The sequence below is a fragment of the Ctenopharyngodon idella genome, chromosome 16 (genome assembly GCF_019924925.1).
Source record: "Ctenopharyngodon idella isolate HZGC_01 chromosome 16, HZGC01, whole genome shotgun sequence".
Classification (NCBI taxonomy): domain Eukaryota; kingdom Metazoa; phylum Chordata; class Actinopteri; order Cypriniformes; family Xenocyprididae; genus Ctenopharyngodon; species Ctenopharyngodon idella.
In genome coordinates, this window is record NC_067235.1 from 15,563,352 (window position 1) to 15,586,692 (window position 23,341).

At 39.1% G+C, this 23,341-nt stretch overlaps 1 protein-coding gene across 1 annotated transcript in view; it reads right to left on the reverse strand.

The window, feature by feature from the left end:
* Positions 1–4,788: 4,788 nt before the first annotated feature.
* Positions 4,789–23,341, reverse strand: part of LOC127497608 (carcinoembryonic antigen-related cell adhesion molecule 20-like) — a 42,688-nt gene continuing 24,135 nt past the window's right edge. Inside the window, 5 exon segments of the mRNA XM_051866206.1 lie at positions 4,789–5,484; positions 6,545–6,567; positions 6,755–6,904; positions 7,376–7,401; positions 7,599–7,639. Coding sequence (XP_051722166.1) covers positions 5,436–5,484; positions 6,545–6,567; positions 6,755–6,904; positions 7,376–7,401; positions 7,599–7,639 — 289 coding nt within the window. The 3' untranslated portion in view covers positions 4,789–5,435.

A 23,341-nucleotide genomic window follows, 5' to 3' on the forward strand; every position in this document is an offset into this window, starting at 1 on the left:
CACATGTTGTTTTAAACCTGAATATATTTGAAAAAAAAAAAAAAAAAAAAAGAAGTTCATAATGGAGGTCAATGAGCTCCTTGCTTGGTTCCCAACATTCTGTCAAACTGTTGTGTTCCACAGAAATGACAGGATGAGAAAGTTATGACAGAATATTAATTTTTGGGTGAACTATTCTTTTAAAGTCTTCAAGGCCTGTTTCTAATAAATAAATGAACAGCTTTGCAAACCTGCTCAGAGATGACCAGTGACCAGTAGGAAATATATGGATGCTGCACCCTTATTGTGTGGGAACCACAAAGTCAGTAAAATGACATCCAAAGACGGACAATTCTATCTTCAATAAGTGATCGAAGAACAAATAGAATACCAAAACAGGTTTTTTTTTTGTTTGTTTCTGGGTTGGACCAGCGTTACCTTTAATGCTACAATGCACGATATGGTCTGGAAATATTTGTCTACTTATGTTTGCATAAGACATCACTTGAGACAAAGGCATCTGTTGATTCTATTTATCTGTACCTCAGGAGAGACGCACACTCATATCATTTCGCATGTAATGCTCTCTGGGTAGACTATAGCCAGGGTTGGGGAGTAACGGAATACATGTAATGGCGTTATGTAATCAGGATACAAAAATCCAGTAACTAATTCGTTACAGTTACGTCAAAAAACGTAGTAATCAGATTACAGTTACATTTTGAAAAAAGGGAGGATACTATCAGGATTACAATCGTTTCATTTAAAACTAAATAAATCATTATTTTGACATAACACATATTAAGCTCTGCTTGATTATACAGTATTTCCTGGTTCTGTTGCCAGTGATGACTCACGTGAGCCACCCGCTGGTGCATGCGCAAATAACACCCGTCTACAATCTCCTCAGACGCATATTGAATCACTGCTGCTAGTTGAAACGATGCTTCACGCTGGGAAAAACGCTTTCAATTCAGTGAAAATTTCGCTGCTATTTTGTTTTCAAAGAAGAAAATGCAGACAACATGGTTGTACAGTGCTCTGCCTTCCAGCTACGAAAACACTTTCTTTATCAAAGGACTAAAAATAATCTGTAATACCATACTGTAGCCACTAGATGTCTGAATAGCCCTTTACATATATATATATATATATATATATATTCAGGGCTGTGTGTTCCCAAGTTGTGGAAATGAGACATGATTGATTAGTTTTAATAGGTTTTAAAAGTAACCAAAATGCTAAACATTAAACTTAAAGCAGAACAAACATAAACAGAAATGTTTGATCCGAGCTTGTTCAGTTTGTTTATGATCTGAAGTGACTTTTATATTTTTAAGCTCTAAACAACAACAACAATAATAATATTGCAATAGATAATTTATCAGATTTGTAAATATTTTTATTGTTGAGACCCATTCAAAAGTATGGAATGTGTAAAATTTAAAAACTTGCAGAAATTGAGAAGAAATAAAATTAAATATAAAAATGCAATTTATGAAGTAATTTGTAACTGTAACGGAATACATTTTTAAAGTAACCCTCCCAAACCTGACTATAGCCTATATATAAAAGGTATGTTCTGTAATGCAAACACAAGCAACAACGCACACGGAGGTGAGAATGCTGGGTGAGAATATTACGCTACATGGCTCTCTGGAATGCTCGATTCTGATTGGGCCACTTATCATCCGGGTAGCTGAAACCGGTGCGACCTGTTCTATCACACGCGTGCTCCATATGCGTGCTCACTTGTTTCATGCAAACGGAACTGGCGCCATCTTGTGCTGGGTTGGGTTATTTTAGTGAGCGTCACAATAGGCTTCAGTATTGTTATTCATTAGATGGAACATTGTTAAAATGTTCGTCTTCTTGTTAGGCCGATATTCCTAAATGTTTTAATGCACGTTTTTATAGGCCTACAGGTCAATATAAAAATAACAAATTCAAATAAATTTGTCATGCCCACGTAGGCTATTATTTTATGTTTTTACAGTATATGGTCCGTTGCGGTTTAAAAACGTCAGTCGGTCATTATCGCAAAATAATTCCTATTCCTTAGGCCTACCTAGCCTATAGTTATCAAAGTTTAATCTCTGATTTATCAAAATTGGGGCTCTTTAAAAAGAAAAATCTGGTGTTGCTATAAGGGAGAGCGGGGCACAACCTAATGCTTTTTGACTTTCTCAGTTTGTGTAAATCTACTTAGGGTTCAGGGAATTTCTTTTGTTCCACATTAATTTCACACATGTCTGGTACAAATATGAGGCTTTGTTTCATTAATACAGTGTATACTTTTTTCTTTATTTACTCCGAAAGAAGGTAAGTGAAATGTGACAACATGCCCCATAGGTGGGGCACGTTGTAACATGACCATATGACAGCTAAAAATTTTATCTGACTTAATTAAAAAAAAATATATATATACATGACAAACTAAAATATTTTGTCAATAAAATACAATAATTATTTTTTTCATATAAAATAATAGCATTTTTTTTTTTAGAAATTCAAATTTAAATAATTTTGAAGTTTGACAAGGAACACTCTGCAAAACACAGCTATGCAGCACTGGTCAAAACAATACAGCCAAACAGATGAAGAAACATATTCAGACATTCAGAAAAACACAGAGCTGAACAAAACACTCCTCTCCCTCCACTCACAGCTCTCACAGAACATGAGACAAATAGACGAGACAGTACAAATGCTGAACATTTCTTGAAATAATATTTTCTGGATGTTCAGGTTCTTCCTCTCAGTCTTTATTCACCTTTTTTTCCATAGTTTATCAACAGAAATTCATAAAAGTTGATTATTGTATCATAACTGTATAGAATAGTATAGTTCTATCAGTGGGGCACATTGTAACGCAGTGTTACAACGAACCCTATCTGCGCAACTGGAATTTAAACCCGGTTAGTGTCTTCTGATAGTTAGTGAAGCATTAAAGAACTACCCAAACTGCTAAACATAAAATAATAATAAAATATATATCAGATTTGTCTAATTTTAATTAAAAACAAAAAATATAGATGAAAAAAAAATAGCGTAAGTAAGAAATTTACTTTTGCTATTGTTAAATAAATGTTCAGTGATATCTTCCAAAGAATTATTATTTTTTTTTTTTTAATTCTGGCGCAATTTTTTCTATATATATTGTCGATATGGCAACCAGTAAATACGCTAAGTTTCTTCATGCTAGCGTGTGTGGAAGTATTTAAACCATGTGTGTTACAACTAACCCCGCGTTAGTTTGTGCCCCGCGCTCCCCTATCCTGTGGGGGAAAAAAGGATGGGATTGACTTGACACGTATGAGTAAGTTATGAAAGTTGCTTCTTCATTTGACGGGATCCAGTTAGGTAAACACTATAGTGAGTCCTCCAAAATGCCATTATTCAATAGTCCCCTTTAAAGGCAAAGCTGATGATAATGACACCACACTTGATCCCACCCAGACAAGCAACTATTTGTTTTGTACATTAGCCTAAATATGGCTGGAGTTTAGCCCTATATCAATAGGGTAACATTAGGTAAAGAAAATTTTGTTGTAGCCTATACAGTAAATATGGCATATTTATTAGTATAATTCACTTTATAAACAACAGGTGGCAGCAGTAGCTAATTAATTTGTCCTGTGCTTGTAGGTCTTGCAGGTGGAGACCTGAAAGCCGACCCACTCTCTGATTCAAAGCAATGAAAGTGTTGGTGTCAAAGATGTTGATCTAGGAAAATATTTTTATTGAAGCATGTTTTGCATGTGGCCATAATTTCATCAGAAATTTCATCAGAATGTAAATTGACAAATACAGACGCCTATTTCTAAGGAATTCCATAAGGAATTTATGCTAAAATTGTATGTCATAACAACTAGTATTTGTGTATACCCACATTGTCCACATTTCAAGGGGACTGTTTTATATTGATTAAAGACAATTATCAAACAGACTATAAAAAGTATCCTATCAAAGACAGTTTGTTTTAGGCTATATATACATTGTACCTTGTTCGGAATTCATCCATGATAAACATACTTGTTAGTTCACTCGTTATCATAAAACACACAATCAAAGTCAAAGTTTAACTCACATTATGCATGAATAAGGCACATATTCTATATATATATAAAAATATATATAAGTATATATATATATATATTTTTATATATATATATATATATATATATATATATATATATATATACAAGGTACAATTTATACACCTAAATAAATATATTTATTTAAAATAAATTTGATAATATTATAATATTGTAATATTCTAAATAAAAAAATAAAAGCTTTTTTAATTTTAGTTTTCATGTCATGCTCAAACATAAATGGCAAGATAGATTAAAAAGGTCGTTTTCACATAAATATATTAACATGATGTGATAGTTCTTCAAATTCTTTATCAGTTAAACTGACATGCATGTGCACTGACTTTGCTTTGTTTCTTCCTCTTTTTTTATGAGAAATATGTGAAAGCATTTCCTGTAACTGAACTGTGCTGAAATGACAGCGCTCATCATTTCTAAATTCATAGCTTTTACTAGTTAAGTTATAGATGTTTTGTGTGTATATATATATATATATACACACACCTCGTATCTTGTTCAGAATTCAAGATGAACATACTTTTTAGGTCACTCGTCATCATAAAACACACAATCAAAGTTAAAGTTTAACTCACTACATCTGCCTTGATAAATCCTTATCAGTTGCGGTTCTGTGTTGTCACACCATGAGGGAAAAAATACAGTATGTGACCTTTTAAATATACAAAAAGAGCTGAAAACCAGAACCAGAAGGTAAAATGAGCAAGAAATAAAATCTTTATTTAGAGCAAATTAATTTTCTTTTAAATGTCATAGAAGTTTACAAATTATAAATAACAAAACAGTAGTTATATCACATTCTTTAGTAAAGATAATTAACAATATAGTTAGGCAATCAGATAATATAACTTCGAAATAACAGCCATGTACTTTTGTTTACCAAAACTCACTGATTAAAATGCTGCCTCCTCATTTCTTTTCCTTGTGTGATGCTGTGTTCAGGTCTAAAGGTGAATTTAGTCATGAAACCTCTCTTATTTTATTACCCACTATCACAGTTGTTTTATTTTCCCAGAGAAAGAAAGAAAGAATGAGGATGTATCTGATTATTTCTGAGAAACTGTTTGGTGTATGTGATCAATACTAGCTAAATATTAGCCTATAAATCTAAAACATTTAGAGGAAGAGTGTTTATGGAGTGTTCAGATAAGATGGATATTAATTTACACATGAGCAGACCACAGTCTTCCGCTTTGAACATTTGTCACAGTTTCAAATTGAATGATCTGGAACATTATCAAGTTATAAATAAAAGGCACTGGGGGTGCATATTTTAACAAGGGCTGTAAGAGTTGTAATACGGTCAGTTTAGCCACCTAGAAATTACGTACAGGGAAGAAATCATACATGGCCACCATCCTCTTGAGGTGACAGTAGAAGTTGTAAGTCTCTGTGTAAAAATATAAAGGCAAACCAAAATATAAAACTAAATTTGATATAGAAAAATCAAGACTTCACATCATAATTTGATTTGCAGTAAGGTTTATGTATGCTAAAAGACAGAACATGTTTCATCTGAATCAATAGCTTCTTGTTTAATTCCATATATAATATTCACAAAAAAAAAAAAAAATCACATAAATATTAAAACAAAAACTGTTATCTCTGAGCTGGGAAGGCTTCTAGCAAAATAAGACATTGTATAAGCTGATATTTGACAATTTGCGAAAGCCCATGTTTTATGTATTTGTTTAGTAATTTATTTCAGTTCATTTTAACGAAAATAAATAAATGCATGTGCCAAACTTAAAAAGATATCCATGCTTTCTCTATAATGTTGTAACCCACCCCACCTACAGTGGTTACAACTCACAACGGTATGTTGTAATGTCATTTTGTAAGACATCATTTTACACAGTGAACCCTTCTCACAAACTGTGACGATGCGTTTTCACAGTTATCAACATCGCAAATATATAGTTATAGTTTTAGTTTTCTATAGTTTTCCCTCTTTTGGAAAGTCATGGAAATGCTATCATGTACTTTTTTCTTTTGCTATTGGAGCAAATGAGAATACAAAAATGATGTTTGTTGTTGTCCTATTCACCGCTATGGAAGTTTACTACGACAACTTCTGCTTCGGAGAACCCCAGAAATGTGAAAAGGGTCCATAGAGAGATTTCAAAACAAGCTGTAGATTTCAAAACATCAATTTGTATCAGATAAATCTAGGAACATTGTATCAAAATTTCAGATAAATAGCCCTGACCAATAGAGGTTAAAGAAAAAAGTATTACCACCCTCCCCTGTCTCCCCAATCATAATTATGAAAATATAACTATTACATAGCCTGAAAGGCCATCCTGCATTCAAAACCATAATAAAAATTCTACATTTCACTTACACAACAACATTCAGCAAAATAAAGCTAAATTAAAACAAAATGTGGTAAATGTGCAATATGTGGAAGACTCAGTGCAGTAGATGTTTCAGTGTCTTCACTTCCTCACCTGCGCAAAGGAGGGTTTGATACCTGAAGGGAGACGTTACACAGGCATGTGATAAAAGAAAGCAACCAAATGACTTACTTATTGTTTTACTGCATGGCTACAGGACAAAATAAATAGCACTGTTTTTATGATGCATTACAGTTTTATTGCAGCTAAAGTACACATATGGTGTTCTACAATGGGATGGGCTGTATTTAATGTACTACTCACTTGACTTCCATAGGGAGGTGGAGGAGCAGCTGACTTCGTTCCACTTCGCTTTACTTCTGCATACTCTGTACTAGGTTCACTTCTATTCCCCAGAATCACTCTCTCTCCACTTCCCTTCTGGAAATGGCTGATTTCTGCATAGTTCAAGTCCTACAAGTCATTTGTTTTTGTTAAATTACAATCACAATGTCAGACACAATGATGATGTCAATTTAGGTAAGTTCTGATAAAAATGTTCTTGTTGCTGATATTTAAATGATGAAAATGAAGCCCCACTATTAAACAGTGGTAATTATCATGATAAACAAAATGACTGAATATATGCCAGTCTTCATATCATGTCTCTGTGCTTAAAGTCCATTTGAACTGACTGTAAAAATACACTCATCCCTCCTGCTATAAAGCCATAAACTCTTTAATAACCTCTATGAGATAAAAGATGCAAGAGACAGAAGAGGCTGAACGGCTGAATATCAGTTACTACCACTGAAAAACACCTTTCCTGTAAGGGTTTGTAATGTGTCATGTGACATCAGATTTACAGCTTTAAATCAGGTATCCAGAGAATAAAAGGTAAAAATGGTTGTGATGAGGAGAAAACAAAAACTGAAAGTCACTCACAGGCTCTTGTGTCCTTTGTGCTGCTGCTTAAAAAAAGAAACATTCAATAAGTATGATACAGAGAGAAATATGTACTGAATCATCTTTAATATGAATAGATAATCTGAAATCAAATATGGGATGATCAGTATCATGGTCAATCTTGCTATAATTGTTGACGTCAGTAGTGTTGCTTCAAACAGATCATACACATGTTGACATTATGAATAAATAACAACCATACCTCCACTTGACCGTCCATTTTGTGGAAGGCTTAGTTTCGGGCTGTAGTGTAAAGACAAAAATTTTGTTACAACTAGTTGTTTATTTTTACTACATTTTTTTGTCCCACAAATAAGCAGCTTATTACAGTTGTTTTGCCGAAATCATTATGTTATCAGATAAATACAGGACCAGTTCTACAATCAAATCACTGAGAGTGCTTCTGTAAAGTGTAAGAAATGGCTCCTAAGTGCCACCATAACAAGAACAATAATGTGCAGTGGGAGATTTACAAGATTATAAATCATTACTTTTTACAAATATTTATGCAACAGCATTTAAAAAATATTATGAGGGCACGTGTTGCTGACTTTGTATAACAATTTATGGTATTATTCACAACATTAGGCACAATACCAATAGCAAAAGTTCAGTAGTCTGTATCTATACCAGTACAATTACAGGATTCTCAGTACCAATTTTAGTACCATGGCAAAAACTATTGGAGCACACTTCTTTCACTATTATTTACCTATTGAACTATTTGAAAATAATAGTTATAATAATAAATTGTTTATGTTATTATATACATTTTTATTTTACTGCTGTCACAGGTTGCTGTATAGTTAAATCCCAAGGAAGATGTGTGACACAGAACGAGCGAGAAATAGACACTTTTAATAAACACAAAGAGTGATAGCATACACAACGTAACTTCTATAAGTTACGATAAACAGAGACAATAAACAGAGGAGAACTCAGGGCTTAAATACACAAAGATCATCAACAGAACAGGGAACAGGTGTGGACTAATCTGAAACCATGATTAATCTAACTAATGAATCACTTGAACATGGGCAAATACAGACAATGAAAACTTAGGGTACGTTTACACAACAACAATGTACTAAAAGTGGAAAAGTTTTTCCTTTGTGTTTTCCACATAGAGACGACAACATTGGCAAAATGATCCCATTCACACAGATCCTCGAAAATAATTAATAATGTGGTATTATGCTGCCAGCCAGTAGTTGCAGATGTCACTTTGTAAAGAAACACTACACACCTATAGACTGAACACATAATATGCATATACATGATGTTGCTGTTTTCACAAATTCATGTTTTTGTAGTTTACACTTTGAAACCCAACTTCACGTTTTCAGACCCCCAAAATGCTGTTGTCGTGAAAATGAACTACAAACAACACATGAAAGTACCCGGATGTGTTCTTGATATCAAGGATGCAAACATTAGAAATAGCAGAAGTCATTGCAGGCAAACAACGTACAGAAGCCTGAAAGCTTTAAATTTCTCTTCTCACTCAAGAGATGTTTTAATAGGTTATGACATCTGTTATGTTATGTGTTATTTATTGTGCGCTGGGCTGTGCTTTCCCGCTACTTGTAATATACTGGTATGGTCAGTTGAGCAACAAGTTCACAGCACTTCTCAATTCTGTGTCCTTGTGTCCTTCTGAGCTTGTTCTTTCAAGGTAGCCTGGCAGGTTTGATCTCCATGACAACACAAAGCTGTTCTTTGCGTACTAAGAACTGAGAAACAGCCGCTAAATTAAACATCTCTGATTGGACATTGGATTTATGTGCTCAACAGACATATCTGTGTGGGGGGTTAATAATGGCCTGCTGAAGCGAAGCGATGCATTTGTGTAAAAAAATATCCATATTTAACAAGTTATGAAGTAAAATATCTAGCTTCCGCCAGACAGCCTTCTTTATTCAACTTACGAAGAAAGTGTAAAATTATTTCAGTTCAGTTCGCCTTCCGTATTCAACTTAATATAACTCTGATTGTGTTCATCAGAAAGAGGAAATTCATATGCACCTAGGATGGCTTGAGGGTGAATAAAGCTTGGGGTACATTTAATTTTAAAGTGAACTAATCCTTTAAACATACTGTATGTGATCTGTATGTCACATAACCTGCTTTCTGGAATACCCCCCAGAATACAGTCAGACAAATCTGTTTTGCCAATATGCTATTATAATAGTTTCAACAGAGGGTGCTTTTATATTTGATTGAGAGTGCTTAGCACCCACTAGCACCCCGTACAACCGGACCTGCATAGATATTGACATATCTCTGTACTGTAATCGCACATAATTCAGAAACAGATTGTTTTACTCACATTTTCTTGGTTTTTATTAAATAGACAATCAGACCACAAATGGCTGAAACTGCCACTAAAACACCAATGACAATCCCAACTATGGCTCCTGTTGACAGTCCTCCTCCTCCACCTACACCATCTACAAAGATAAAGATAAACAACAGATCATGTACTGCACACAATACTAACAGTAATGCACCTGTATCAAAATTGTAATTAAAAAACTAAATTAACAATTAACCACGAATTATGAAGGTATATGAAATGTATCGTCTAATGTCTTTCTAATGGGTGCATTTTATTTATTTTATGTAGCAGATTTTTATCCAAATAATTTTATCCAAAATAATATAAAGCAATACAAAATGTCATAAAAGTACCTATTATTATTATTTTTTTTTTACATTTTATAAAAATATCATACCTTAATAGGTAAATTAAGATCAAAACATTGGTTATCAAAAATTGACAACACATTTCAGGTTTTACCTTTAACTAGTAAAGCATGTCTTTGTGAGGCACTTCTGTTTGTGACACTATTCCAGGCAGTGCAGTCGTAATCTCCACTGTGTGTGAAGTTAGCCTCATCTATAGTGAATGTGTTTGTGGTCACACCAGTGTCTGTTCCATTAAACGTCCATCTGAATGAGGCAGAAGGTTCAGAATTTGCAGAGCAAGACAGAGACACACGAACCCCTAAACCCACCACATCCGGACCCTTAATAGAAACATCTTCTGGTCCATCTAAAACAAACACAAGAGACTCACTGTTAGAGGAACAAACTGAGCACTGAACTATGTCTATATTTCATCAGGTTTGAGCTCAAATCATCTTTGTTTAAATGTTTAACACTCACAGTTGATGATCAGGCTGTATGTTGCCGTCTCAGAGCTGTCAGGGTTACTATATGTACACTGATATTCCCCACTGTCTGATCTCTGCACTGGACTGATGAACAATGATCTGTGATCAGGTGAGAAGATGATGCTGTTGCTAGGAGACAGAGGACTGTTATCTTTCATCCACTGCACAGAGGTGATGATGCCATTTCCTTCAGAGGTGATGTTAGCAGATGATTCGCCCTCTATTAATGGTTCCTCTGGACCAATAAGCCTGACAGATAATTTTTCTGTGTAAATGAGAGAAAGAACAAAGACACTGGATCTAAAATTAGTCTTTCACAATTAGGACCCAATGAACATTTGTAACAGCAAAAGGGTTTGTGCTTTGCATTATGTTCATCTTGTCATAAAGTACTGGTTCCTATGAATATTAGTCAGTTGCATAACAAAAAGTCATAATGTGTCCGTTCCATTCACTACACCGACACCCCTGCATGTAGAACCTTTGGAAATTATTATTACAGCTACAGTTAAAAGTGCACTCCTACCTATTATTAGTATGAAGTATTACTGAATACTTTTTGTTTATGACTGCATATAACTGTGATGTAATGTAGATGTACTGTAATGTAGAATCACTAATTATTTACAGGTTGCTTTTGTTTTGTTTTGTCAATTTTACTTGTTTAGTAATGTTAACAGTTGTTTAGTCTTTAACTGTTTGTTTATATTAACCATTGAATTCTGTATGCTAAATTTTTGAGTGTTTCTTTAACATCTCAAATATGACACTTTATAGTGTATTTAACTACTATGTACTACAATGATAAAAAAAAAAATAATAATAAAAAAAAAACATTGTTAGATTTCATGTGTTTATTGTATTGCAAAACACCTTTGCTGCTATTGAGGTGGGATATAGATAAAGTTACACACAGGTTTGGTGGTCTGGTTAGGTGGGTTCAGGTGTAAGGAAGGCTCAACAGTGTAATTAGTGGTGCTTGCCTCTGGCAAAGCATCACTATTGTTATTGCTCATACTTAATATTATTCTTCTGGACAAAAGTTTGGCATGCTACTCCTCCAGCACCATTTGTCATAGACCCATGAATGAGGTGTCAAATCGACCAGCTCATTGAGGAGAGGTGTGCTATCGGACCTACGATGTTCGCACAGAGGACGAAAAAGTGGGTAAAAAAGTCCCATAGACTTACATTAAAAAATTCAAATTCACACACACATGCAGGGCCTGAGGAACCCTTTCTCTCTCTCACACACACACTCACTCATTTGACTTATCTTCTTAAGCAGCCAATAAGTAATAACCTAAAATCTTTATAGCCACACCCTAGCAACCACTTACAGCACCCTGGCAACCACCCCATAGACTTAACATTGAAAATAGATGAGAGGAATATAAATGAATCAGAGCATCATAAACCTCGTTCAGACTGTCAGTCCAAATCCGATTATTTGTGTATCCGATTGGAATCTAATCTAAAAAAATATAGCCTATTGCTAATTTCTGCTCGTCCGGCACTTTGCAACAACACAGCCTTGTTTCTGCAGTGACTTTCAGCATGTTTCCTATAACAACATCTGACATTTACGTTTTACGTGGTGTGAGAAAGTCACATAAACCACGTGAAATCCGATCAGAGCGGTCAGACTGAAACGGATTTCTAGAAATGCGATTTGAATATTCCAAACCACATATGAATGTAGCTCGAAACAGATTTGTAAAAATTGCATTTCATGTGGTTTTTGGCTGTTCAGACTTGCTAAATCTGATTGGATTTCAATTGGATATGCACAAAAATTTGATTTGGACTGACAGTCTGAACGAGGCTATAGAGACATGTGGGTTTGGCTCTTTTGATTTCTTTTTCCAATCTATTAGTTTTAACCCTACTAACTGTCTAGCCGTGTCCTAGCAGCCATATAACACCACGAATACGCCATATTTCAACACCAGAACATTATACAGACTTATGGTTTGGCTTTCTTGCAGTCACTTACATCACGGTAGCATATGCCCAGTGCCGAGTTTTTGCCACAGCAAACAGCGCTCACATTTTCTTCAGGAAATGTACATTCTAGTTCTGCTTCTTCTTCTTCTTCTTCTTCTGGAAAAATGTTTAACGCATTACTCCTCCCGCACCCTTTGTCAAAGACCCATGAATGAGGCATCAAATCGTGCGGACTATTGAGGAATGGTGTGCTATGACTTTTATAAGCGATCGAGTGTACGATGTTCGCCTGGCAGGTGAAAAATCGCCCGAAAAAGGCCCATAGACTTTGCATCGCGACAAACTTTGACGAGTCATAGCTCAGAGCGATGATTTCGTAGAAACATGTGGATTACCACGTTTGAAGAGGCTGGCAGGCTCTGTCAGACCATACCTCACAATGGGGTGTTATACCCCTGGGGCGCAAGAGCTGCCCAAAGTTGCCCCATAGACAAACTATGGTGAAGCCATGCCCATGAAACAGGAAGTGATTGCATACATGTTTTTCCTACTATGCTAAATTACAGAGATTTTGTATTGAACGTAACTCTGGATCACAGTGTCATAAAGACAAGGGGCGGGCTCATTTTACTCAGATGACCAATCACTTTCTCAGGATCATTGTGAAGCTATCAAGCCACGCCCTAGCAACCATTTAGACCACCCTAGCAAGTTCCATAGACTTCCATTGAAAAAAATCAAAGGGATATCTTTGGATAGAAGTGTCATAGAAACATGAGGGTGGGCTTGTTTGACTTGGGGCAGCAAACGGCCAATCACGAATCACCTTCAACACTTCATAGCCACACCCTTGCAACCCAAACACAAAAAGGGATATCTTCAAATCTGAATATCATAGAGCCATGGGGCTTGGTTTGTATCATTCATATTGGCAAGCAGCCTTTACAGTATCATCACTGGCAGCTGCCAAGCCACTCCCTAGCAACCAAACAGAGTACCCTAGCAACCGTTCAGCAAGACCTATATCTCTGCATCAGAACGTTGTAGAGACATGGGGGTTGGCTCTTTTGACTCATGCTAGCAAACAGGACTTCCAACATGCTACACATGATAGCAGTGAATAGCTACATGCTAATAGTGATTAGCTATGTGCTAAATTGGGCTAAGAACATGCTAAGAACTCTATAAAAGCTCCATAGTAACCATCTGTGACAACTACCAACCACCTAGTAACACCATAGCAACCACCCAGGTTACCATAGCAACCTCCTAGAAACCACACAGAACATCCTAGCTACCACCTAGCAACACCTTAGTAACCACCCCAAGTACCTTAGCAACTGCCTATCAACACCCTAGCAACCACCTAGGTTACCATAGCAACCACCTAGCAACACCTTAGCAACCACCCAGAACATCCTAGCAACCACCTAAAAACACCTTAGCAACCACCCAAAGTATCTTAGTAACACCCTAGCAACACCCTAGCAACAACCCAGGTTACCATAGCAACCACCTAGCAACACCTTAGCAACCACCCCAAGTACCTTAGCAACCATCTAGTAACCACCCAGACCACCCTAGCAACCGCCTAGTACCACCCAAGCAACCACCCAGGTTATTATAGCAACCACCCAGAACACCCTAGCAACCGCCTAACAACACCTAAGCATCCACATCAAGTACCTTAACAACTGCCTAGCAACACCTTAGCAACCACTCACGTTACCATAGCAACCGACTAGCAAACGCCTAGCAACACCCTAGCAACTGCCAAGAAACAACTCAGAACACCTTAGAAACCGCATAATAACACCTTAACATCCACCCAAAACACCCTAGCAACTGCCTAGAAACTCCTTAGCAACCACACAGAACACCTTAGCAACCACATAGCAACACCTTAGCAACTGCCTAGCAACTCCCTAGCAACCATTCAGAACACCCTAGCAACCGAGTGCCGAGTTTTGCCACTGCAAGCACCACTCACATCTTCTTCAGGAAATGTACATTCTAGTTATAGATGTAATTACAGACATTATTAAAAGCTGCAAGCAGCGATGAAAGGGCCCTCAAACTCGGGCTCACCGCCACCCGTTGGCCTTAGGAAAACAGTGAACAGTGGTCGACATGCATGTAGGCGAGTAAATACAGGAGAATTCTGGCAAAGTCATTTCAAAGTGCCACACTTCCTACTGGCAGCAGGTGGTGCTTTGACTGTAACTGAATATTGGCATATAGATGTCTTTAGACCAGGACTATTATCACACATGTGAAGTTTAGGGCAGATCAGACATTGTATGCCTGAGTTACAACAGCTTCCTCTTTCATGGCGAAACGTCATACTTTGTCAGGCCGCCACGAACACGCCCTTCAATGAAAACTCAAGGCTAAGGCCAAATATGATGTTGATCTGATTAAAGCTCTATGAGGAGTTCGTTAAAGTACAACATCTGGAAATGGCAAAAACTGCAAAACTTTTGCAGAGAAAATTCAAAATATTTCACTTCCTGTTGGGTTTTCAGATTTTGCACCCAGGGACTTTTTTATGTAGTTCCAAACGTAGGTTCGGGAGGAGCCTAAACATTCAGTCCTGTCAATCATCATTACGAGCGTATATAAGCAGCAGTCACTGCGCCATCCCAGCAACAGTTCTTCCAGCATCCCTCCTCCTCCCCTTCTCCTCCTCTATTTCTCTTATTCTCCCTCTACGCAGAACAATTATAGGGGGGGTTTAACTCGGACCTCAAGCCGAGCCTCGGGTTCGAGCCTCCTTCGAGGACAGCAAGCCAAGTTTGTTTTACCATTAACCATTCAGACTGAATGGGCAGGCGAACTTCTGAAGTAGGTATTGGGTTGTTACATGTGTCTTCCGAATTTCATACCTGTACGTGAAACGTAGTGCAAAAGGGCACTTAATTGAAATATTATAGGTGGCGCTATTGAGCCATTTAGCCACACCTAATTCTGAAACCCATATCAGACGTAAATTTTCACCACTTCTGATGTGTGTGCAGAGTTCATAAGTTTTCAAGCATGTTTAGGCCCTCAAAAATGTGATTCATTTTGAAGAAGAATAATAATTGACTGAGCAATTCCAATAGGGTCCTCACACCATCGGTGCTCGGGCCCTAAATACAGCTGCAAGCAGCGATGAAAGGGCCCTCGCACCCGGGTCCACCACCACCCGGTGGCTTTAGGAAAACAGAGCACGGTGGGCAATATGTATTCAAGTATATATAAATATAGGAGGACAATGTCAGTCATTTGTATTTGCCACACTTCCTGCTACCAGCTGGTGGCAATATGACTATAAATTTTGCCGTGTAGATGTCTTCAGGCCAGGGCACTTATCAAACATGTGAAGTTTGAGGCAGACTGGACATTGTATGCTTGAGTTACAACAACTTCCTGTTTCATGACGATAATAGCATGCTTTAGCGCTCAGCTAAGTGTTGCTAGCATGTTTTAGAATGTTTCTAGCATGTTTAGCACTCAATTGAATTTTTGAGTATGTTGCTAGTGGTGCATCACAGTGTTAGACACGTCACTTCCTGTTGCCAGTGGGTGGCACTATTACTATAACGGAATATTGTCATTTTTTTTTGCTTTGGTACTATTTTCACATCTAAGGTGTACATTTTCAAAAATCTTAGTACAAAACTCCAAACTGATCACACTTCTAACACAGCTTGTCATTCTTTCACAACATGATCTCATGCTTTCACTCTAGCTGTGCATATTTTCATTCTTCATAATCACTGTTTCAAACACAAGATCATTGTGATACGTAATGAGAACATTTGGTTTAATCACCGAAACACAACAGTATGATCTTCTTTCAATTTAGTACTTTTAACATTCAGTTAATTCAATAGCAAACAATGCAAGATACATGTTTCAAATCACCCTTGATGCTGAAATAAATACAGTTACACAGGCTACAGATGACACATTAGAAAATGCACTTACATTACCTAAATTACATAATTGTCATTAAATCCATAAGGTTTGTAATATTTGTAATCTATTCAGTATGTTTTCAAAAGGTGTGATGAAGTTATGAAATGGCCATGAGGTTTTGTGCAAGGAGAGAGTTTGCTGCCAATACAGTAAATGTTCTCACTGTGTCTCAATGTTGGGTTTCCATGTTTTATAGAGACATTCCAGAGATGTAATGCTTTTTATACTGTACAAACTGTATATTCTATCCCCCTACACTACCCCTACTCCTAAATCTACCCACAGAATCACAGAAAACTTTCTGATATTTTAGATTTTCAAAAAAGATCATTCTGTATGATTTATAAGCTTGTTTCCTTATGGGGACCAATAAAATGTCCCCACAAGGTCAGAATTTACTGGTATTACTATACTGGTGGATACATTTGGTCCCCATAACATAGGGAATACCATGACCACACACACACTTTGAACATAGTGGTTAGAATCTAAGATAAATCACTTACAATAATAAACAAATAATATAATAATAAACAAATATTCATTACTTTGGATTATCCGTATCAGAAATCGCAAACAAAGTAGAAACTATATACTATAATCTGTATCTATAGAAATCTAGAGATGTACCAAATGATTAATTGAGTAACCATTAAGATCATGTGGATTAAATAATAGACAAATGTATTAAACTGAACGAAGAGAGATGCAAATCAAAAGTTTGATAGTAATAGCATTATGAAAGGCAGTTACTGTGAATTAAACATTTATATCGATGAAACACTTATTTTGTGTTGTGAAAAAGGATACTTTGTGATTTTGTGTATTGTACTAACAATTGAAAATATGCTGAAATGTTTGGGGGAAAAAGTGCAGTTTTGATGATCTGTTGTGATATTAGTACTAAGAGTTTTGAAAATGTAACAATTGCTTGTGAAAACTGCACCAAAGCAATTAAAAAAAAAAAAAAAAAACTGTATTATGAACTATCATTATGAAAATGTTCAAAACTCTTTAGTACTAAGAGTTTTGAACATTTTCATAATGATAGTTCATAATACAGTTTTTTTTTAATTGCTTTGGTGCAGTTTTCACAAGCAATTGTTACATTTTCAAAACTCTTAGTACTAATATCACAACAGATCATCAAAAGTGCACTTTTTTCAAACATTTCAGCATGTTTTCAACTGTGTTAGTACAATACACAAAGATCACTTGGATTAAATAATAGAATAATGTATTAAACTGAACAAGAAGAGATGCAAATGAAAAGTTTGATAGTAATAGCATTATGAAAGGCAGTTACTGTGAATGAAACATTTATATAGATGAAACACTTATTCTGTGTCGTGAAAAGAATGCTTTGTGATTTTGTGTATTGTATAACACAATTGAAAATGTTAAAATGTTTGAAAACAGTGAACTTTTGATGATCTGTTGTGATATTAGTAATAAGAGTTTTGAAAATGTACCAGTTGCTTGTGAAAACTGCACCAAAGCAATTAAAAAAAAAAAAAAAAAAAAAAAAACTAAATTAGAAGTAGACATTAGGCTACATATTTAGCCTTTCAGTAACCTACTGTAAAAAAAAAAAAAAAAAAAAAAAGATTTTGCAATAAAATAATCCTTAAACAGCTGTAAATATCAAAACATATATATTTAATTCAAAGTGTTTTTTTTTAATCGTTTGTAAACTACATTTGCACATTCATAAGAAATGAACCAGTCAAAAGTTCTTCGCAAGGAATTTTTCTGAGAGAATGCAAAAGCATTGAAGTGTTTTTTTTGTTTTGTTTTTTCCCCCATCTCATATTCTTATGTTCTCATATTACCATATCCCTTTAGGGGCTCTGTAGAGCACTAGTAATCCAGATTTGGTAATCTGAAAAAGTGTGTAAAAGTGTGTATCTGGATCAGGGTGATCCAATCCAATTTTGCTTTGAAAAACCAGCACAAAAGTAAGATGGATTACCTTTGTTTGCAATTTCCGATACGGATAATCATAAGTAATTTTTATTTTACATTATAAGTGATTTATCTTAGATTCTAACCACTATATTCAAAGTGTGTGTGTGTGGTCATGGTATTCCCTACGTTATGGGGACCAAATGTCCCCACAAGAATAGGAATACCAGTAAATTCTGACCTTGTGGGGACATTTTTTTGGTCCCCATGATGAAAAAGTCTTATAAATCATACAGAATGATCTTTTTTGAAAATCTAAAATATCAGAAAGTTTTCTGTGATGGGTAGGTTAGGGGATAAAATACAGTTTGTATAGAATAAAAACCATTATGTTTATGGAATGTCCCCATAAAACATGGAAACCCAACAGAGTGTGTATAACAGTCAATGACTTTAACATCAGATTAATACAGCATTTTACATTACAGTATGTATGCTATGTGATACTGTAAACAGATTACCTGTAATGATGGGCTGACAGCATGAGGATCCATTTGCAGTATCTTTATTGTAACAACAAAGCACAAGGCAGACAAGGGCAAGACAGTAGCGGAAACAGGGACAGGCTTGGGTCGAGACAGGCGGCAGAGAGACAGGGTCTTACAACAGGCAGAGTTCAGGGCAGGCGGCAGGCAAACGTAATCCAGGAAACAGGCAGGGTTCAAGGCAGGCGGCAGAGATTCACAGAAGATAAACAGTCCAATCAATAACAAGGTAATAGTCCACAAGAAAACGCTCAGTAGTGATCACCGGGGCAAATCAAGACTTCGCAGTGTATGGATGCGTGTGTGCGTCTTAAATAGTGTGAGTGTGATGCAGTGCAGGTGTGTGCAATCAGTCCCAGGAATGAGGGCCTATGGGTAACGTAGTCCAGAAGGAAGTAGCTCAAAACTCAGGTGATGGCTCCCTCCGGCGGCCGGGAGGGGGAGCCGCGGGAGCCGTATTCGTGACAGAGCCCCCCCCCGCGAGCGGCTCCAGACGCGAGGAAGCGGGCGCCGAGGTCTACCACGTGGTCGAGGGGCCGGTCTCTCCGGATGCATCCGATGGAACTCTTCTAAGAGAGATGGGTCCAGGATATCATCCCTGTTGACCCAAGATCGCTCCTCCGGGCCGTACCCCTCCCAATCCACCAGATATTGTAGCCTTCCACCCCGGCGCATGGAATCGAGCAATTCTCGAACCTGATAGGCCTCCTCGCCTTCGATGATCAGGGATGGGGGGTTGCGGGTCTCGGCTCCCACTGGCTCCTCTCTCGGGCCCCCGGAGGGTTTCAGCAAGGATACATGGAAGGTGGGAGAAATACGATAATTAGCAGGCAAATCGAGTCAAAATGATACAGGAGTGATTTGTTTAAGAATTTGAAAAGGCCCTACAAACCTGGGACTGAGCTTGCGGCATGGAAGTCGGAGGCGAAGATCCTTGGTGGACAGCCAGACCCACTGTCCCACTTAGTAGTGAGGGTTGGGACATCGATGCCGGTTTGCCTGATTCTCCTGTCGCCTCACAGCGCGCTGGAGATGGTGGTGAGCCAGATCCCAGGTTTCCTCGCTACGACGCATCCACTCTGTGACTGAGGGTAAGTCGGATGGTTGCCCTGACCAGGGAAAGAGAGGCGGTTGGAAGCCCAACACGCATTGGAAGGGCGTGATTCCGGTGGCAGGTTTCGGTAAGGAATTTTGAGCATACTCCGCCCACATCAAGTATCGGCTCCAGTCGGCCTGGTTCTGATGGCAGTAGGTGCGGAGGAACCGTGTCAGCTCCTGATTCAAACGTTCAGTCTTGCCGTTGGATTCAGGGTGGTACCCAGAGGTGAGGCTGATGTTAACATTGAGCTGCTTGAAGAAGGCGGCCTAGACACGAGAGGTGAACTGAGGACCCCTGTCCGACACCATGTCCTCCGGCAGGCCGTAGAAACGAAAGACCGAGTTACACAGGAGCTCAGCGGTCTCTAGAGCTGTGGGTAGTTTGGGTAGTGGCAGTAAGCGGCATGCTTTGGAGAAGCGATCAATGACCGTGAGAATTGTGGTGTGACCCTGGGATTCGGGGAGGTCGGTGACAAAGTCGATTGCGATGTGGGACCAAGGACGTTGGGGAATGGGAAGAGGTTGAAGCAGTCCGGCAGGAACTTGACGTGAGGTTTTGGTGGTTTGACAGGCGATACAGTTGCTGATGAATTTGGTGACATCCGCGAGCATGGTCTCCCACCAGAACTGGTTTTGAAGGAGCTGCAGTGTAGCTGTGATGCCTGGATGGCCAGAACTCGGGAAATCATGGACTTGGTGGAGTAGCTTGTCCCTGAGCTGCATGGGGACGAATGTTCGGTTCGGTACTGGGGGTGCGGTTTGCTCGTTGAGCTGTGAAATCTCAGTCATGACATCCCACTGTACTGGAGCGAGTAACAAAGTTTCAGGCAGAATATTCTCAGTACCCTCACTACGACCCGTCTCCTCCGCTTGCCTTGATAGTGCGTCCGCCTTGACATTCTTTGAGCCGGGTCTGTTAGTAACAGTGAAGTGGAAACGCGTGAAGAACATTGCCCATCTTGCCCGTCATGGATTTAAGCGTTTGGCTGAGCGCAGGTACTCCAAGTTTTTGTGGTCAGTGAGAATAGTGAAGAAAGCGGTCTTCCATTCATCGCCCTCCCTGATGCGAATTAAATTGTATGCACAGCGAAGATCCAGCTTGGTGAAGTATTTGGCTTGACGTAGTTGTTCGAGGGCTGCAGGGACCAATGGTAGCGGATAACGGAACTTTACAGTGATGTCATTCAGGCCGCGATAGTCAATACAGGGCCGTAGGCTGCCGTCTTTCTTCTTGACAAAGAAGAACCCGGATGAAGCTGGTGATGTTGATGGCCGAATGAATCCTTTAGCCAGCTCCTCCTCGATGTACGACCTCATGGCCGCATCCTCGGGCTGTGACAAAGGGAATATTCTGCCCTTAGGCGGAGTGGTACCGGGTAATAGTTCAATTGCACAGTCACTGGAGCGATGAGGTGGTAGTTCCGTGGATTTGGACTTACTGAAAGCGATGGCCAGATCTGTGTATTCGGCTGGTATGGCAAGTTCGAGATCGGTTGGGGTCTCGTCGACGGAGATGGTATGGAGAGGTAACGGCGTGACAGAACTCAGGCAGCGATGATGACAGGCGGGGTCCCACTGGACGATCTGACCCTCCTTCCAGGATATGTGCGGATTGTGTGTTCGAAGCCAAGGCAACCCGAGGATGGTGGGATTGTTAGGTGAATGGATGACGTAAAACTGAATTTGTTCATGGTGCAGCGCCCCGACTTGTAGACCCAGCGCTGAGGTAATGTGCGCCACTCTTCCTCCTCCTATAGGTTTCCCATCTAGCGCCTCCACTGTTAACGAAGAGTTGCAGTTGGTTAGTTGTATGTTGTGTTGACGAATGAATGTGTCTGACATGAAATTTCCTGCTGCACCAGAGTCCAGAAGAGCATAGGTAGATATGGTCGTCACTGGTTAGTTGAATGGGGATTTTAAGGCAGTTGGGCAAATAGTCAACATGCTGTGCTGAACTCACCGCTTTGAGATTAGAAGCATTGGGTCGAATGGGGCAGTTGAGCTTGATGTGACCTGCCTGGCCGCAGTATAGGCACAAGTGCAGCTGGCGCCTTCTCTCTCGTTCCTCTGGACGAAGGGGAGTATATCCGAGTTGCATGGGTTCAGGAACGGCAGAGACTGGCGTGAGGGAGCGAACGGGTCGTCGGCCTCGGAGGAGGTTGTCGATGTGAATGGCCAACTCAATGAATGCATTCAGCGATCTCCCCTCGTTACGGCAAGCGAGCTCGGCCTGAAGCTCCAGCGACAGGCCCTTGCGAAACAGTAATTTCAGTGTGTCCTCCACCCAGTTAGTTTGTGCGGCCAATGTGCGAAATTGCAATGCAAATTCGGCGGCGGTAGATTTACCTTGACTTAACGAAAGCAGCTGGTCGCCGACGCTCTTGCCGCCCTCTGGGTGTTCGAACACCTCCTTGAAGCTTTGCAGAAAGGCCGTGAACGTGGGGAACACAGAGCTATCTTCTCTCCATACCGCTGTGGCCCAGTCAAGGGCTTTGCCAGTGAGCAGGGAGCATACAAACGATATCCGGCTGGTGTCATTGGGATACAACGAAGGCTGCTGGTTTATGAACAAGGAGCATTGAAGGAGAAAGCCCCTGCACTTGGCTGGACTGCCGTCGAATTTCTCGGGTAGTGCGAGGCGTGGATTTACAGCGGATGGAGAGGTGAACGCTTGACTGGCGTTGATAGCAGAAGGCGGCGTGATGGCTTCAGGAGAGGGAAGCCGCAAGCTCTGCAGGGTTTTCACCAGCTCCTCGGTGAGTGACGTAAGACGAGTCAGCTGGTGCTGGTGCGCGGCAAGCTGAGAGGCCTGTGCTGAGAGTTCGGTGGAGATTTGCAGGAGAACTGCTGGATCGTTTGATGGCGAAGTCTTCTGTAACGATGGGCTTACAGCGTGAGGATCCATTTGCAGTATCTTTATTGTAACAACAAAGTACAAGGCAGACAAGGGCAAGACAGTAGCGGAAACAGGGACAGGCTTGGGTCGAGACAGGCGGCAGAGAGACAGGGTCTTACAACAGGCAGAGTTCAGGGCAGGCGGCAGGCAAACGTAATCCAGGAAACAGGCAGGGTTCAAGGCAGGCGGCAGAGGTTCACAGAAGATAAACAGTCCAATCAATAACAAGGTAACAGTCCACAAGAAAACGCTCAGTAGTGATCACCAGGGCAAATCAAGACTTCGCAGTGTATGGATGCGTGTGTGCGTCTTAAATAGTGTGAATGTGATGCAGTGCAGGTGTGTGCAATCAGTCCCAGGAATGAGGGCCTATGGGTAACGTAGTCCAGAAGGAAGTAGCTCAAAACTCAGGTGA